Genomic DNA, 18,225 nt, shown 5'->3' with positions numbered 1-18,225 from the left:
TATTACAAAGCTAAGAGGATCATTTTTTAAAGTTAACATTATTGTTAGCTTCCATTCTCTAAGTTTTTAAGTTTCCCTACTTAACACAATAAAATTATAATATAATGTGGTTAAAGTTTTCATAACTATTTTTAATAAGAGGTATCTTTTGGGTTTAGGTTTTGATAGCAGCACACCAACCAGCTTATGAACAAAGACATAACCAAATGGAATCAATATTTTTATCAGCAGTAGATATGTATGGACATGATTTCTGTCCAGAAAACCTTCAGAAACTAATTATGTCAGAGACATCAATTTTTGATGTCTTGCATGATTTTTTTTACCACAGTAATGTTGTTGTACAGAGAGCTGCTCTGGAGGTAGGAAATTTTCTTTCTTTAATGTCAGTTTATCAGAAAGAAATTAAAAGTGATGACTAATAATGAGAGGAATGTGTAAATTTGTTTTATGTTTTTTAGTTTAATAAAAAAAGTAATTTGATTAATTTATATTTTTGCATCTAAGCATGAACCAAAAAGTATTCTGTCTGAATGGTAAAGTTACAGTTAAGTATATGTATCATTTGTAGGTGATTAATTTATGCAGTCAGTATATATAACATATATAATGCAACATAGTCATTTGACAAGTATTTGTAATTGGATTTAATAATACACATCACTATTAAATGTATGACATATTTGAAAAGGCACATTAAATTTTAGCATTTTAAAGATGACCAAAGAAGGACAAAACATTATTCTCTGCTTTATTGATAAAAGTGTGAATACCCTTACCAGCTGTCGTGAGATACATTTTTACTTCAAGTGGGTTTTTCGTCATCATAAATTATCATTTTTAGGGTTCAGATTACATTACCATGATGTGTATTACATAGGCTCAACTTGTTCTAGTGTTCAGATTACATTTACCATGATGTGTTATATATAAAGGTTACTCTACTATGTTTAACTTAGAAGAGGAAGACCTAATTACATAAGATACTAAATTAATTATTGTTCAAATAATTTCTATTTAACCTGTTGAATATTGTATGAAATAAGGTTTATTGCATAGAATCTTGTTTTTTTTGTGTTATGCAGTGATATGCATTTTGAGAGCTGTGGCTTGAATTATAAAGCAGACAATGTTATTTATATATTCAGAGTTTCACAAGTCTACACTTCAGATTTTTTCTAAGATATTCAAATATAAAACTGAATAATTTTTTAATTATGAACATCATTTAGTGAATACTTAAAATAACTTTTTTGTCTTTTTATTAGTTTGATCAGAGATCTTAAATAATTCCCTAAAAGAAGTTTTTTAACATACTCCCAAAACAGTAATTTATATTTCTGAACTTAAATGTCTAAGAGTAGTTATAGAGAACTTTGTATTAAAATAATAAAACTTTTTGGGTTATAAGTTTTTTGTAAGTTAATGGATCATGGCAGTGTGAATTCATTTCCATCACATCATTTTCTGTGTGCTCAGTGTAGGCTTCCAGTAAGATGGATCTCATAATATCATTTTAATTACACTTTCTTTGTTGTATTCTATTGCTCTTTATTAAAGCTCACCAGATGTTTATGAGTTTTCATGTTTATTAGAGAATAGTATTCAAATATGAGGAACATGGTACAAATAGTGGACATTAATGATGCAATATTATGTTATAATTACAATAGTACTACTATTACCTTTGGAGTTACTTAGAGGAACTACTAGTTCACTCCTCTATTAGTGCTTTCTCTACCCATACCAGCCGTTTTTAAATATATAATTTTCTCTACAAGTGGGTTTTCTCGTCATCATGGATAGTATTGACATTATTTTCTCAAGTTACAAATACCTATTTTGATTTCATGTAACAAGCTGTAATATTTAGGAAATTGTATGATGATCTATTGGGAAATAAGTACAACATTTGAATTGGCTTCGTGCACAATGAAATAGGTATTGCATCTGATATCATTGTCACAATGTCAACTTTTATATGGCCACTATTATTTGTTAGGTATTCAAATAAATTTAAAAGCTGCTCTACATAATGTAAAGTAATATGTTCAGTAAAATTGTATAGGTTTTACTACAATACTTATGTTTTTACTGTGTGCTAGCAGAATAATATTAATCAATAATAAAGAACAAATGGTTAATCCATATTATGAACAACTGCTATGGTTCATAATAAATCTGAAATATGTAACCTCTGGAATTTTTTCAAATTTATTAAAAATAAGTTAGAATTATACCTGTGGATTAGCTGCAAACATGAAAAGTCAGTTATATTTTATCACTGAAAAGCTATTCAGTATAATTCATTCTTCCTTTGACTACTATTTTTCATTTTATGGCCAGGAATCAATTGTTTTTTTCTGTTCTGTGTTATTTTGTGTTTTAAAGTGTAGAAAATGATTATAGAATTGAGAATGTAAACATCAGAAGTTTATACTATATTTCCCAATGCTACAAACTGCAAGGGAAAAGATTTTTCAGTCATAGTAAATCTAGCTGATGTGATTACATAAGGATAACCATGCATTGGAACTTATTGAGGGAAAAGAGTTTCAAAAAAAGGATACTAAGAAAACTAATAGATAACAAAAAAACACTTCAAAATCAAAACTTCTTCTGCCTTGGATTTTGAATGTAATAAAGCTCATTTTATGGCTTACATATATTTACCTTTTATGAAGGTCATCTTGTTTTATTTGTTACTGTTCTTGTTCAAATATTGTTGGCCATGAAATGTTTTAAGTTTCTAACCCAATATCAAATCATACCATCATAAATTATACAAAATGAATACTAGTGGATCTAATGATATGAAAAATTACTGCCAGTGGTTAAATTTCATATTCAAGGATAAGAGAGGCATTTTTTTTTTTAATGTAGTAGATGTAGATGCTATACATTTATGAAGAATGGTTTAAGAATTTTGTTACAGTGAAGCTAAAGTTATGTTGTTTGTTTGGTGTTTAGTAACATATTCATACTTCCATAAATGTTATTTAATAAGTAAGTAGTTTTAATATTAGCTATTTTGATAGTTCATATATATGTAATCGAAATTTATCACTTCAGTTCCACAATGCAGCTGCTTCAAATTTTTAAGCTTTGCTCCAACAATTTTTTTCCAAAGTAATTGGATACAAACTGTTCTTGGCTGTGTTTGAAATTTTACTCAGTGTTCTCTTACCTTACCTTTATTTGCTATGATTAATGCAACTTCTAACACTGCATTGCTTCCCTGTAATAGCACAATTTATAAGATTGAAGTATCTAGGTTTAACTGTGTATAGAATAGTGTATGTCTAGCATTCTAATGAGTAAGTGAATTTTAATTAAATGTTAAAACAATACAAATAATACCCATGAGCCAGTGGTTTATAACGCATGGTTTGTACAAAAAATAATAGATATATATACATCAAACACAACATTTTGGACTACTACCACACAATTATATTACCAGTTGGGGTTCCTTGAAATTAAATAAGCTAAGTTAAGACTATTTATGGCTTGGCAGCTGCAGTATTACAACTATTACTTGAGTCTAAATTTTGTCAACAATTCCATTAAAAATAAAGTAGCTGCAGTAATTCATTGTGAATTATGTTAAAAATAAACCAGTGGCATCAAATAACAATAGAGTGATTATGCAGGAAATAGAAAATATCAGTTCATATGTGTGATTGATTTCGTGTTGTTTTGCTTATATTTATTAAATTAAGTTTTTAAAATTTTAATCTCAACGCATTATCTGATAGTGCAAAATATTTTTATATTTTACACCCTTGAGGTGTCTTAACATTTGTATTTCTCATGCTGCTTGTATCATTTGAGGTTTTAGCTTGTCAAAATGACTTCATTTTTTTTTTTCCTTCATATCGTGTTATTAATATTTTCTAATATCTAGTCTTGGCTATTTCTATTAAGCTGCTGATCTTATTACCAAGTAAATATAGCAGGGCACAGCTTAGTGGTTAGCATGCTTGAAATGTAAATTCAGGAATTCATGGTTTGTCACATTGCTGCAAAAATGCTACTTTGGGTACTGGGCTACAGGAGTGGTTATCAGATCACACTATTTTAACCACAGTTAATTGTTGGGGGGTTCCTGATTAGTTGTCTTACCATTAGTCTGTGAATTCAAAATCAGGGATAGTTATGTTTAGATTGTCTTTGTGTAGGGTTTATGCACAAAATCCAAATCCAGTAAGTAAAAATGTGATTTTGTATTTTAATTCATAAAAAATCTATGAATTATTTTTAAAGATAAATTCAAGGCTCAAACAGTGTAAAATTTTGCAAGGTTTAAGCATGTTGGGGAATATAGTGGGTGAGTCATAAGTACTGAATTTCTATATAGTTGTGAAGTAAATGTGGATAACAATTATCTTTGTTGTTAGAAGTAGATTCAAAATTGAAAAAGTGTAGAATTTCCCAAGTTTCACTGTATTGGAGAATGTAATGGGTGAATCAAAAGTTACAGTGTTTTCCTACTGTTGTGAATTAGGTATAGAATATTGAAAAACTTCTGACACAAGATGTTTCAACTTATTGGGGGCTGTTTGTTACCTGACATGTGTCCTGGTATGAAGGTCCTACCAAGGTCACTTAAATGTTTTCTTTGAAACTGTTAGTTAGAAGTAAAATATGTCAAGGCAAATCTTGTAGCACATAAATGAAGTACTGCATAAATGTTGTTTTTCTTTTGGGTTTCTAAAAAAAAAAAAATTGCATTTTTTAATTTAAATAAGTTTTGCTTTAATGCTGGATGAACTATTTTACTTTGTCATAATATCATGTGTCAGGTAACAAATGGCCTCCAACATGTCTAAACATTCTCTGCCAAAAATGTTTGATATTTTTCATCTGTTTTGCAGTAATAAAAGAAACAGGACTTTGGACTTGTCCTGTCTATGCTAAATTAAAACAAGTTTCAAAAATTACATGTTTTTTCTCCATTTCTTATTTATTAAGACAAAGGATGCATTTTCAAACAAGTACCATTCCTAAGTCAAAATAGGAAAATGTAAATTCAGGAAGGTTTTTCTGTAATAGTTAATTTCATTGCACATTTAATATAATTATCTAAAAGTGTATTTGGAAAACATAGTTTAGTGCGTAATAAAAAGAAATGGTGATTACACTAATTAAGCTTGTGTTGAGATAAAAATGAACTAGGGCTTATTTATGATACTTTGAAAATACACAGGTGTATGTGAGAAGAGCTTACATTTCTTATGAACTGACATGTCTTCAACATCTTCAACTGGCTCCAGGTATATGTGCAGCACAGTTCCAGTTCTTACTACCTTCCTCTCATCCAAACAGGTAACTGTAATTTCACTTTTTTTTTAAAGTACCAAAAACGTTCTAACAAAGCTAGTTCTGTCAAATGTTAAGAAGAAGGAAACAAATTAAAAAAAAATATTTAATATGCATTTGAAAAATTTTCAGGTTTAAACATATTTAATACATTGTATCTGATTAGAAAAACAGTGTTGTTGCTAATTAAATACATTTTTGTAATTATTTAAAGGGGTGTGACAAATTGCTGCTTTTGAAAAGAATATGAAATTTGCATTTAATTTATTAATACTAATAAAATATTGTTTTCTGTCATTTTTATAAATCCTAGACATATTTGGAGACTAAAGTTTTCTTCACTCAAGACTGTTGACAATACATTGAAGAAATCAATAGCTAATACTGAAACATTTGGATGCATATTTTTAAACTGTGATAGTTTTCCTAACATAGTTTAGATAATTAATTAATGAAACCCTTAGAAAAAAACTTGTGCAGTTAGTTCTTCATAAAAACTTGAGGTGGCAGAACACCTGACAGATAGTTTTTGTGTGTTTTGTTCACAATTTATCTTCTGTCATATTGATTGGAAACAAAGAAATAGAAGTGAGACAGACAGCAAGGATGTGTATATCACAGTATTCATCTTATCATTCTATACAGTGGCAACAAGTAAATGAAAACTGAGTGTCCTTGCATATTGAGAGTAAATACTATTATTATGCATTGCTTTTTCTTAGGAACACTACCAGTATTACCAGGGAGGTTTGTTTTATTTCTGTCATAGAAAATTTGAAACTGATGAAAGGGTTATGTGAGATCCTTGATATGAGATTTTTAAATCACATTTTTTTTTAAATGAGCACCTTAAAGGTTTATGGACAGTTATTACCTGGAATTTTCATAGTTGATATGTATTCCAAAAAATTACAAACTAACTGTTAATGCTGAAAAATGGTCAAATATTGGAAACCTGTGCATTTTTTTTCTTCAAACAGTCAAGTTGTGGTCATTTCAAACAGTAATAAGGTAAACAAGTGTAAAGAAGATTAACTGTGTAAAGTTTCTGTATATGGAAAATAATATTTCAAATTTATCTTTACATATAATTTTGTTTTGTAGGATTGCATATTCTAAAACAACAGGATGTACTACAACAAACAAAGACAGTCGAACTTTTGAGTCCGATATCCCATCAAATATAGATAGCTGCCAAAGGATGGGAGTTATTACAGCATTTCGAACATTTGAAGACTTTGTTAAGTATGTTGCAAGATAACAGTAGTTTAAGAAAACTTTGAACAGTTATTTGGCAATATGTGTTTTGCTTTTATTCTTTTTCTTTTTACTGTATTTATGCAGTTTATATGCATCTGTGTTTGTGAATCTGAAACACACACATATGTTCAAGGCTTGCAGATATTATGAATGTGTGTGAATGTTATGTATGTTCATTTAATTTCTAAGTTTTCAGGTTTAAAACTTGCAGAGGTAAGAAATACATGTTCAGAGTTTTGGACAGAAAGTATCAGTTACAACATGTTTATGACTTTATTAACTGATATAAAGATGACGATCTTAAAACAAAGATCTCTTATCACAGTATCTCAAAAGAATGGTGAGCCAAGATAGCTTGTCTGACTGTATTATTATTTTGACACATTTTATACATTAAACAACAGTGTGAAGTGTAATTACTGAAATGTGATTTGCTATTACTTATTGCATGGTAACCTGTAGCTCACTTCTTTAAGGTCAACTTTTCGTGCATGTATACTATGAATTTACACAAAAATGAATAATTACATAACACATAAATAACTAGCAAACATAGATGGGTTTTTGATGTATCCACACCCATACTATTTGTCATTTTTCCATTGTATTTTAGTTTTTAAATGTGATTTCCTTCACATTAGTATACATAACTGTGTATTTCCTATGTAAAGCATTAATGTCCTCACTTGAATTAATTATTATTTCAGAAATTTTGATCATGTTATGCAGTTGTTTTGCCAGTCTCCACCACCGAGCCCTAGACTTTTGGACTCAGATTTTTCTCCTATATCTCATGGAGTGTCTTTCTGTGATGATGATCCTATTCCGGTATAATGTTGTATTTTTTAATATCTTTTTAGAGGTTTTTGTCATTTAGTGCTCTCAACATGGGCTCAGTCTATATGACTACCCTCATCCTCTTTTTACTTCTAATTTTCAATATAGTATTTTCACAAAATTTGACAGTTTTCAGGTAATATTATAAGTCGTTAACATATACAAAATACATTTTAGTGAAATATCTTTAGTGTAATAGAATAAAGATTTGTTTTGAATATTCTGTGTGTAAAGTGATTTTCATGTGGAAATTAAAAATACCTTTTGTTATCTTAAATATTTCAAACTTCCTTTGTTTAATCCCTAATACCTCCTAAATACATTTCAAAGTATGTGTTCTTTTTTAAATAAAACTTGATAATTTATCTCTTTATTTTCTCTACCCTTAATTTGACTAACCTCATAACCTCCAAAAAAAAAAGAAAGAAATTTAAATTAACCTTTTATCTTTCTAGAACGACTTCATATTGTAATATGAAACTACGTTTATTTATTCTAAGAAGCTTCAAGTTTTTAACAGTATACATTGATTTATTATTAAATTTTATTGTTTTCTTGTCCTTTCAACCATGACTAACTGCTGTCTGTGCTATTATAAGTTGTAAATCTGTTGGGAAATGGCACTTCGTGTTATGCTGTTCAATTAGTAGGTTGTATAGAAATAAATGTTGGAATTCTTACGATGGCATTTAGAAGCTGAATATTGAGCAACTTATTGTTGGTTGATTAGTTCAATCCAATGTTTGTAGCTTACAAGGTGTCTTAATTGTCTGCTGTTTCAACTCAGAGTAAGTTTTGCAACCCCCAAGTCAGCATGGACAAGAAAAACTTTCCTCTGATTTTCCTTTATGACTTCAAACTTGGAAACCATACAGAACATCAACCAGGAATTTGGCCATGGATGAGTTACTGAATTTACAGTTCAGTGTTGGTTCCGAAGGTTTCAACATGGAGATGAAAGTCTAGAAGACCACAAAGGTCATGGAAGGAAGTCATCTTTAAATGAAAACACATTAAGGGAAACAGTTGAGACAGACCCTCACACAACAGAATGTGAGCTTGCAGAAAAGCTTGGCACAAACAAATCAAGCATTGTGAACCACCTGAGTGCAATTGGAAATATGAAAAACTTGGATAAGTAGGTTCCCCATGAACTAACTGAAGATCAACAAAATGGGCATCATGAGACCTGCTCTACACTGCTGTTGTGGAACTGAAATGATTAAGTTTCTTAATGGTTAGTGACATGCATTGAAAAGTGGATTCTGTACAACAGTCGGAAACAATCTATACAATGGCTCGATCACAAAACAGCCCCAAAGCATTTCCCAAAGCCCAAGTTTCACCAAAGAAAGGTCATGGTGACTGTATGATGAACTGCAGTTGGCATTATTCACTGCAATGTTTTGAATCCAGGTGAAACAATCACAGCAGACAAGTACTGTCAAGAATTGGTCAAAATGCATCCAAGGTTGCATGAGAAACAACCAACTTTGGTCAGTTGAAGGGACCATATTCTAAAGTGTGCTGAAGCAAATAGTGCTTACTTGGACTAAAGCATGTTTTACAACACTGGTTTATACTTTTCCAAACTTTGCAGTTCAAAAGTTACATTTGTTTCTAGACAACCTAATGCATTACCCACAAACTATTACAACTACTACAAGCAGTTTGCATGCATGTCTCATGAAACGTTTTATTTTATTATTTATTTTACTTGATGTAATTCTAACCTAAAATATTCTTAATTTTTTAATTTACTTACTTTTATATAATTATACATAAAGAATAAACATGAAAAACAAGAAATAAAATATTTAATCAATCTTCTTTTTTCTTTCTCTTGGTTGTTGAAGAGAGTTAACCCTGATTTTTTATACTATTCATAGTATTGCACATAATTTTTATTCAATTAAATAATGGTCCAAACAATATACACTAATAACATACCAAACATAGACAAATTCCCTTATCTTGCAAAATGTTTTTGGCTTTCTCTATGCAACAAGAGTTGTTACAAATTTATCCAAGCTAGTCATTAACATTCTTATGGGAACAGTGTTGGTACTTTGAGTAAAATTGACATTTAACCCTTCAGAACAAGATGTTATGCAACATGTCATTTGATATATGAAAACTTTGCATTTCTATTAGCTATAGGTAATGTCCAATTAAACATGAGAGAACCGTTAAATTGTGGAAGAGAGGATGTGATGGGAGGGGTATGATTTTTTATTTGATGGTTCTGTAACCAAACAGAATTGAAGACTATAATAAATGTTGTTTACCTGAGAAATGATGATTTTGTAGAGTAATTTACATTGTTGTTGTTGAAGGGTGGTGGATAAAATATGGATGATGAAATACTAAGAGAAAATGTGTTGTGTGATACTTTAGGGGAAATTCAGAATTTTTTAAAGTATTGCCTTGTAGAATAAAGAACTTAAAAGTTGTATACTATTAAAATATGGATTATTACCTAAGATTTTATGCTATTTAGGAATATAATATAAACAAAAAATTTTTAAGGTAGGACACAAACTTTGTCATACTCAGCAGAGGATATTCATGGTAGTAGGGTAAACTAAACAAAATATATGTGATTATATTTTCCCTTCATTACTTTTTGTGCAAAAAACTATGTGACATCTTTTTTTCCTTAATTTCTCATTTGACTAAATAAACTGACATTTTTTATCACTTTCTTTGATTGGTTGTGACCCAACACATCCAGGCAGTTTGCAAGCTCAACTTGAAATCTGAGGATCACAAATTTGGATCTCTATCCCACCAAACATGTTTGCCTTTCCCACCATGGGAGCAATATTATGTGACAATCATTCCCACATATTTGTCAGTAAAGAAGTAGAATAGTTAATAGTTAGTGGTGGGTGGTGATTACCAGTTGCCTTCCCACTAGTTTTCACTGCTAAATTAGGGATGGCTAATGCAGATAGCTCTCGTGTAGCTGTGCTCAAAATTCAAAACAGACTAAATCCTTGATTACATAATATAATATGAGTCTTTGAGACTCTTGACTTTCTTAATTACCAACTACTTTTAAAAAGTGTAGTGTGTTTTATCTTTGAGTTGTTTCTTTCCTAACTGAACAAATGATGTAATAACATTTCCCACTTTTTAGACTTTCACAATAATTTATTATATTGCTATTCCCCTTGCATTATCAATTAACTGAAAAATGATTGCAACAGGCCTGTACCTTTAAACATTAAATCATATCATTTGGATATGGTTGTTAATACTCATTTTCCAGTTGTTAAGTTGAGTGTGTCAGGAAGCCATACTGTCAGTTCATATTTTTTAAAAAAAATTATTTATGAATGAATATTTTATCACATCTAACTATTGATAGGATGTATTTTATTAAAATGATTTAATTTCCTACAAAATTCTTAAACTGTTATTATGTATGATGTAAACCTGTCCATAACTTTTTATGCAGATTGAACCAATGCATATTCTTAACGTTGCTGTTATGATGTCAAAAAAAGATGAAGATGAAACCTTGAGTGAAAAGTTTTATGCATTTTGTGCAGAAAAGGTAAGAGTTAGATTAATAAATTATATAAAATAACACTGGAGAACAAAGCTTTTCGTTAAATGTATTTCAGGTTTATTTGCACTTTATAAAATTTATCAAAGGTGTATACTACTCTTGATACCACACTAAGTTATTTTGGTCTATTGGCCATGTTTAAGTTCTTTTTTGTCTTTTATTAACATTAACTTCTGATCAGAACAAGCTGTTTGTTTAGTTCAAAACTAAAATTCAATGCTGTACTTGTTACAGTTATAGCTATGTGAATACACTTTTCCTGTGTTATTATTTTTAAACATTAGAATGCAATCTTTTGTTAATTAGGTACTTTTACTGATAACAGTACTTTTTGCTGTAAATTCCATTGTAACAGAATTCTCTGAAGTACAGTGGCATTATTCATACACTACATGTTTTGACAGACTTTTCACAAACTTTGCACTAAATGTGGATATCAACTTTTAAGTACACATTTAAGTGTATCTAAAGTGTATTACTGCATCAGAATAGTTGATAAGTATGTGTTTGAATAGGATCATTCTGATTCGTTTTTTTTCTGTAATCTTTTTAATAAATCCAGTAATTGATTTTAAAGTTTAACTGGAAGTTTACAAATGTTTGGACAATTAACTTTTGTAAACTTTTAATCTTTGCTTATTGTCTTTGTTAACAACATCAAGAGATATGCCAAACTTCACCACAGTTTTTTTTTTGTTGTTGTTTGAAAGACTTTTATTCATAATCTAAACCTTTATTTTTACAGATCGGATTATGATTTTGTGTCCTATGCTTTCTTAAATCCTTTGCTGTAACAGTTTTTTTTTTGTGTTTATGGAGAATATTGAAATGGCAGATGTTTGACATGTCTCCTCATCTGTAGCAGTACAACAGATCATTCTTATAAACTGTGATTAAATTTCCACATACACACTTATGTTGCATCGTAATGCTCAGGCTTGCTTATATAATGGTGTAACTATTATTTGAATACTGTTTAGTTTATTACAGCAATTGTTAAATAATGTATTTCTACCACTAATCCAGTGGTCAGATGTCTTGCAAGATTGCTTTTAACAGCATAAACAAAACTAACTACTGTAAAAATTATGAATGCAAGTTATGTTTTAATTTGAATTTTACAATTTATGCATTTTTTTAATACCTGGATACTTATTAATGTTTTGTTGTTTTTTTTCTGCTGTAGTGATGATTTAAATTTAACAGGAATAATGTATGTCAAGTTTATCAATTAAGTAATCATTAAAATAATTCTATATTTTTATAACTAGATTTTACAAGAATACTCATAGTTAGTATCATAATATTTTTTCTATATTAATTTCTAAATAAAACCAGACTTTACAAAGGGATAATGTCAGAATAGAAAGTTTTGTGTGGGAGTTTTCTCTGTTATACAGATATTAATGAATAAATGGCTAGATTTTGATTGCCTCTTACATGTAGAAAAAGCTACTTATTTTGAACTTCTATGTATTTTTTGTTGGTTGGCAGACGTTCAGCTTTCACAATAAATTAAGTGAAATGTGGTGGATGGTTGTGCTACTTGTATGTTTTCAGACATCTACTGAACTGAGATGTGATTACACTAAAATTTTAAGACATAGAGCAGTGGAGGGTAATATCATCAGGTTTCTAATATCGTTATCTGTAACGTAAATAACTTATTAACCAATACAAATTCAATATATGGGCCGAATAGCATGGGAAATTATTAGTGCGAAAGTTTTGCTTACCAATGATTTGTATTTGTCAACAGCAAGTGATAATACGTCAAAGTGAATATTATGGTTTATAATTTTTTACTTGTTGATGATACATAAGCAGTGTTCATAAGTAAGGAAAAAACTTATATTCCACTAAAATTGAGAAGTTTAACAACAAACTTCAGGTATTTTTCATTTAAGAAAATGCACAACAGATTGTTTGATGGTGCCATGACAAATGACCTTGAAAGGTGACAGGATCAGGCATCAGGATATTACCCACCCAAAAATTCAATGTTCGTGTAATGTTGTCACCTTGCAGATTGGAGGAAAATCCTGAAAATTCTCAATCTACAATTTAATTGTTCCAGATAAATAAATTAAACATTACACATGAACATGAAATTTAAGTTACAATACCAATTTTGGGGAGCAGTTATTTTCAAATGTAGTATGTTTGTAGTAGCATTTGTATAGCATATGAGCAACCTGGGAGGGAAGGGCAAATCAATGCTCTATATGATTCACTCTGCAACCTTTATTCTGAATTTTACGGATGTTATCTCAATTAGCTATCAGGAAGAAGAGGAATAATGAACACATTCAACCAAAAAAACTTCAGTGAAGATATTAGCCTCCCTATAAAGATATTACCCTACCTTCACACAACATTCCTTTTGAAAAATAATGCTCCCTCTTTTCATTGTATTCAGTAAAACATTATCAGTTTTATTCATTGCTCATAAGGCTCCTGCCATAAATCAACATGAACAAAACAGTTCGTGTGTATAATACTGATGACCGACTTTCCTTTAAACTGACAATATTACCCTCTATTTTAAAGAGTTTGTTTTCTGATATTATTTTCTCAACTAAAAATTTTATTTACTTTTGTAATTGTAGTCATAACAGTTTCTATTTGTTTATAGAAAGCAGAGTTGGTTGAAAAACTTTTAAGAAGAGTTACATTTGTTGTTTTGCAGAAGGTAAGTTTGAAGAAAAATAATTGGTTCTTATTATTTACCGTTGCTTATGAAGTTCATGTTTTTATGCAGTGGTTTTTGGTTTCTAATTAACTACATGAGATTTAGTAGGCTGTCAGAAGTTTACTTGTAATGTCACAGAAGAGCTATTTTCAGGTTCTATTTAAATAAAGTAAAATTGATTGTTGTTGTTTAGGACTTCATATAGTGTAGTGATTAAGTATGAATTTAATTTGTAGCCTTATATATAACATCATATACAAACCTATTGTGTTCAAACCTCACTCTGAATCTCTTTAAGCTGTGTATGATTTGATCCTGTTTTTCAACTGTAATAAATGCTTTGACATTAGAAATTTTAGTGATTATTACTAAACATTTTCATTATGTAACTTACAGTTAGAAAATTAAAAGATGTTTACTGTCAATACACCTACAAAGAAAGAAATTTTGTCATGCAATAAAAGAGTAGGCTCTAACAGTCTGTTTGTGTTTTATTCATACAGTAGTTGTGATAAATGTAGTAATATGAAAGCTAGTTTGTAAACAATTGAATAGATTTTATTCTGTTTATTGCTACATTTAAATCAGAAGAAATATATTTTTCAAAAACTAAAATTTCTCTTTCAGCATAACTTCCCCAAATATTTTACCTACAGAGAAAGGGATGGGGTGAGTTCTGTATTTTCATCTTTATTTATTTAAAAAAGATTCATTTAAGACTAGTTTTATTTATCCATTGTTTTAATGTGTTATCTTTAGTTTTGTACATGTGCAATTGTTTGTGACAAATATGTTGAAAGCTAGTCATAGGCAAAATTGTGGTGTGTGTGATTTTTGTATTCAATGCCCCTGCCCCTTTAGAATATATAAGAACTGCTAATTACAGTGTCAGATTTGGTGACTCTTGAATTGGGTGTCCTGTGTTTGGGTATATATTACCACCCCTAAAGGCTGACCTTAGTTACAATATACAAATTGTTACAAAATCAGCCCAAATTATTTATATTATTACAGTAAGTAGAATAATTTAAATTCATCTATATATGTGTGTGTGTGAGTACACTGTAAATTAATCTTTAGTTTGTGCATTTACTTAAGGAAATTCTTTTTGTAAATATACATACAAATGATAAAAACAACAGTGAGATAGAGGAAAGCTAGAGCATGTTGTGCTTCAGTATCTAGACATTTTAATGTGTATTTATAAACATACATATAGATGTATAAATCTTTATCAGAGCATGTGAGCTCATTAACATATTTTTTATAAGTTTTGGGCTGCTCATAATTTAAGATATTGAGTTCTTGGTAATTTGGACATATTAAACTGGATATAAGATTGTGTGTCAGGTTGTAAAACATCTTCTAGATGAAAATAAAGTGCTGAGTTGTATTGTTTGTTCTTGTGGAAAACTTAGTTATGATGTAGAACTTTATAGATCATGTTTGCTAAACAAACAATCTTTCTGCAGTTCAAGGAAGATCGTATATATCGACATCTGGAACCAGCTTTGGCTTTCCAACTGGAAATGAATCGTCTTTGTAACTATGAACTAGAAGCTATTTCAACAGCTAATCAGAAAATGCACCTTTATCTTGGAAAGGCAAAGGTTAGAAGCCACTAGATGTAGTATAATATTGATTCTTATATTACAAAAATATTTGTATACAAATCCAAGGTAATAATTTTTTTCAGTTTTTGAACAACCTAAAATGCTGGTACATAAGGTTGTTATATTAAAATGATTTAGAACATGTAAATCAGTGAGTCCTGTGACAGTCGTAGTTGTTATATACATTGTAGAATGAAATGTATCAAAACTACATTTTTTCATTGACCTTTAGTCAATTTATAATTTCTGTGAAATGTGCATAACATTCCTTACCAATGTAAAAAAAAAAAAAATGAATATAACATAATATTGTGTTCATCTCATAGAAAAGAAACATGGTTTCTCTATTTTAAGTAAGTCTTGTGTATAAAATAAACTATGAGTGCCTAAACCTTAATATTAGGCAAAGTTATAGCTAAATAAAAATACAGAAAATTTAGACAAAAATCTCAGTGTCTTACTTTTCTTTGATTTGTTAAAAATATCAACAAACTACTTGGCCTCAGTTGAGGCTGTCTGTGATTTGATTTATTTTGAGAAGGAAATGTGTATTTAGTCCAGGGGTGTCTCTCTTGAGGGTTGTGAAGCTGGTTTTTGTGATGATCCAGGACATTCTGGTGAGAATTTGACTAATTTTTTTCTGCCACCTTCCTGTATTCAGTTGGCCATCTCCTGCTGTTTTTCTTTGATTAGTCACTCTATTTATGTGGTTTTGGAACTTTTTCTGGTTACCTTTGTGTCTACTCCTTCCTGGATGGTGGAAAGGCTGGGGGGAATCACATTTCTTTTTTCTCTTTCATCTGATATTGCTGTTTACCACACAGTTATGTAAGGAGATAGCTATGTTTTGTCTCCCACATTTGTTGAAATAGCTTAGGCTTATCACTGCCAGAAGAATGTCTTTTTAGATTCACATTGGCTGATTCTCATTTTGTGTATGTGGGATTTTAGACTGGAGTCTGTTATCAGTTTGCACAGTTTTCTTGCATTCATCTGACCCTCACTAGTATCTTGAGATTTTCATCTTCTCTCCACGTTTTGTCTGAAGCCTCCCATAATTCCCCACATCAATTTATGGATATATTGGGTCCTTTGCTGACTTTTGTAATAATATGATTGTCAGATTCTGCTCTCTCTCTGGTATCCTTGCTTGTGTGCCTTGGGACTCTTTGGGTAGAGATGCCTTTTTGAAGAAGTTCGTCTGCCTGCTCCTGCACTCTGTTTATTCTTATATTTCTGTTTTTGTGTTTTGTTAATTTCAGCATAAAATATCCTCCATATTTCTTTTTTGTTAAAGCAGTTTTTGTCAAAGGAGTGATTGCTTATTGCAACAAAGAGATGTTAAATAGCTTATGTATTGCAGTGCTAAAATTTTTTGTTGAATATGGATATGAATTCTAATGTGGTAAATAAAAGTATTTAAGTCTGCTTGGTATTGAAATCAAGTCTTATTGTGTAAAAAGAGTAAATATTGTCAAAATATTCTCATTGTGATATATGTCAAAAACAAGGCAATTTTTTGAGTGTTATTTTAATGGTTAAATGGAATATATTTAGGGTATAAAAAAATAGATCACAGCAGCAGTATTTATTTAAAGTGTAAATCCAGACAGTATATGTTTCCAAACATGTTTTTATAGTATACCAAAAGTAGATTTGTATATATTTTTAAAAGTTATATTACTATGTTTTGATATTTTGTTATAATAAAGTTTAGAGTTGGGGACATACTTTATTTGATGTAGATGATCTCTTTGTACTCTTTTTAATGTCTTTATAGATTTAATACTTCTAACTTTCAATATATGTCTTACATAATCTTAAATTTTGACAGTCTTACAGTTAACATTATAAGTCTTTCACATACAAGATAACATTTTTAGTGAAGTATTTTTAATAAACTAGAATAAATATTTGTTAATGGATATATTAAGTATTTGTTTTGGATAGTTTATGTGCAAAGTAATTTTCATGTTGAGATTTAAAGTAGTTTTCCTCATTTCAAAAAGCTCAAATGTCCTTTCTGTAATCCCTAAAAACCTCTTAAATACATTTCAAACTTTTTTCAGTAATACTTTATTTTTTCTTATCCTTACTCAAAATGGGATCAGTCAATTTGACTGACGTTGTAACAACCAAAATAGAAATAAATCTAAGTTTCCCTAATGTTTAAAAAAAACACTTCATTTTGTAACATGAAACTACATTTGTCTGTCTTAAGTAGCTTTAAGCTTGTAAGCATATTCTTCTATATATAATTAAATTTTGTTGTTTTATTGCCCTTTTCTACTACTCTTTGAACTATGACTAACTATTGTTCAAACTACTATAAGTTGTAAATCCCTCTGAGCAAGTCAGCTCACATTACACTGTCAAATTACATTATTCACATGCTAGTGCTACTCGCATGTTTGCCTCGTGCTTCATGAAATATTTTTATTACAGTATTATTTATTTTATCTAAACTTAAAGAGATTCCTATTTTTACATTTTATTTACTTTCATAATAATAAATAAAAATAAACATGAAAAAGAAGAAATAAATTACTTACCCAATCTTTTTTTTTTCTTGCTATATGATTTTATTTAATTAAATATTGCAATAAAGAATGTAAAATAGAGAAGACAAGATGCCGAGAAAAAATGCATCACACCAGGGGAAAGTTGGCAGTTTTTATTTATTGTCTTGTAGAATTAAGAACTTAAAATTTATATACTTATCAAAATATGGATTATTAGCTAAGATCTTATACTATACTAATTGGTATGTGCATATAATACATGCAAGGGCTGTAAGTAAAATCTGCACAAATAATTAGTTAAAGGCCTGACAGTTGTGTATTAGTTTTTATCTTTTGGATATTAATTTACAGTTTTTAAACTATTATAGACTTTAGGGCAAAGTTTCAAATTATTACCAAATA

At 29.5% G+C, this 18,225-nt stretch overlaps 1 protein-coding gene across 1 annotated transcript in view; it reads left to right on the top strand.

Annotated features, from left to right (window-relative positions):
• LOC143232342 (acetyl-CoA carboxylase-like) overlaps positions 1–18,225 on the top strand; it is a 124,764-nt gene that overhangs the window by 71,705 nt on the left and 34,834 nt on the right. The window contains exons 26-33 of the mRNA XM_076467646.1: positions 159–362; positions 5,210–5,328; positions 6,427–6,567; positions 7,290–7,410; positions 10,883–10,981; positions 13,632–13,688; positions 14,316–14,357; positions 15,161–15,298. Of these exons, the coding sequence (XP_076323761.1) occupies positions 159–362; positions 5,210–5,328; positions 6,427–6,567; positions 7,290–7,410; positions 10,883–10,981; positions 13,632–13,688; positions 14,316–14,357; positions 15,161–15,298 (921 nt within the window). The remainder of the gene's footprint in view (positions 1–158; positions 363–5,209; positions 5,329–6,426; positions 6,568–7,289; positions 7,411–10,882; positions 10,982–13,631; positions 13,689–14,315; positions 14,358–15,160; positions 15,299–18,225) is intronic.

The sequence above is a fragment of the Tachypleus tridentatus genome, chromosome 11 (genome assembly GCF_004210375.1).
Source record: "Tachypleus tridentatus isolate NWPU-2018 chromosome 11, ASM421037v1, whole genome shotgun sequence".
Lineage (NCBI taxonomy): Eukaryota > Metazoa > Arthropoda > Merostomata > Xiphosura > Limulidae > Tachypleus > Tachypleus tridentatus.
This window is presented reverse-complemented; position numbering and strand designations above follow the sequence as displayed.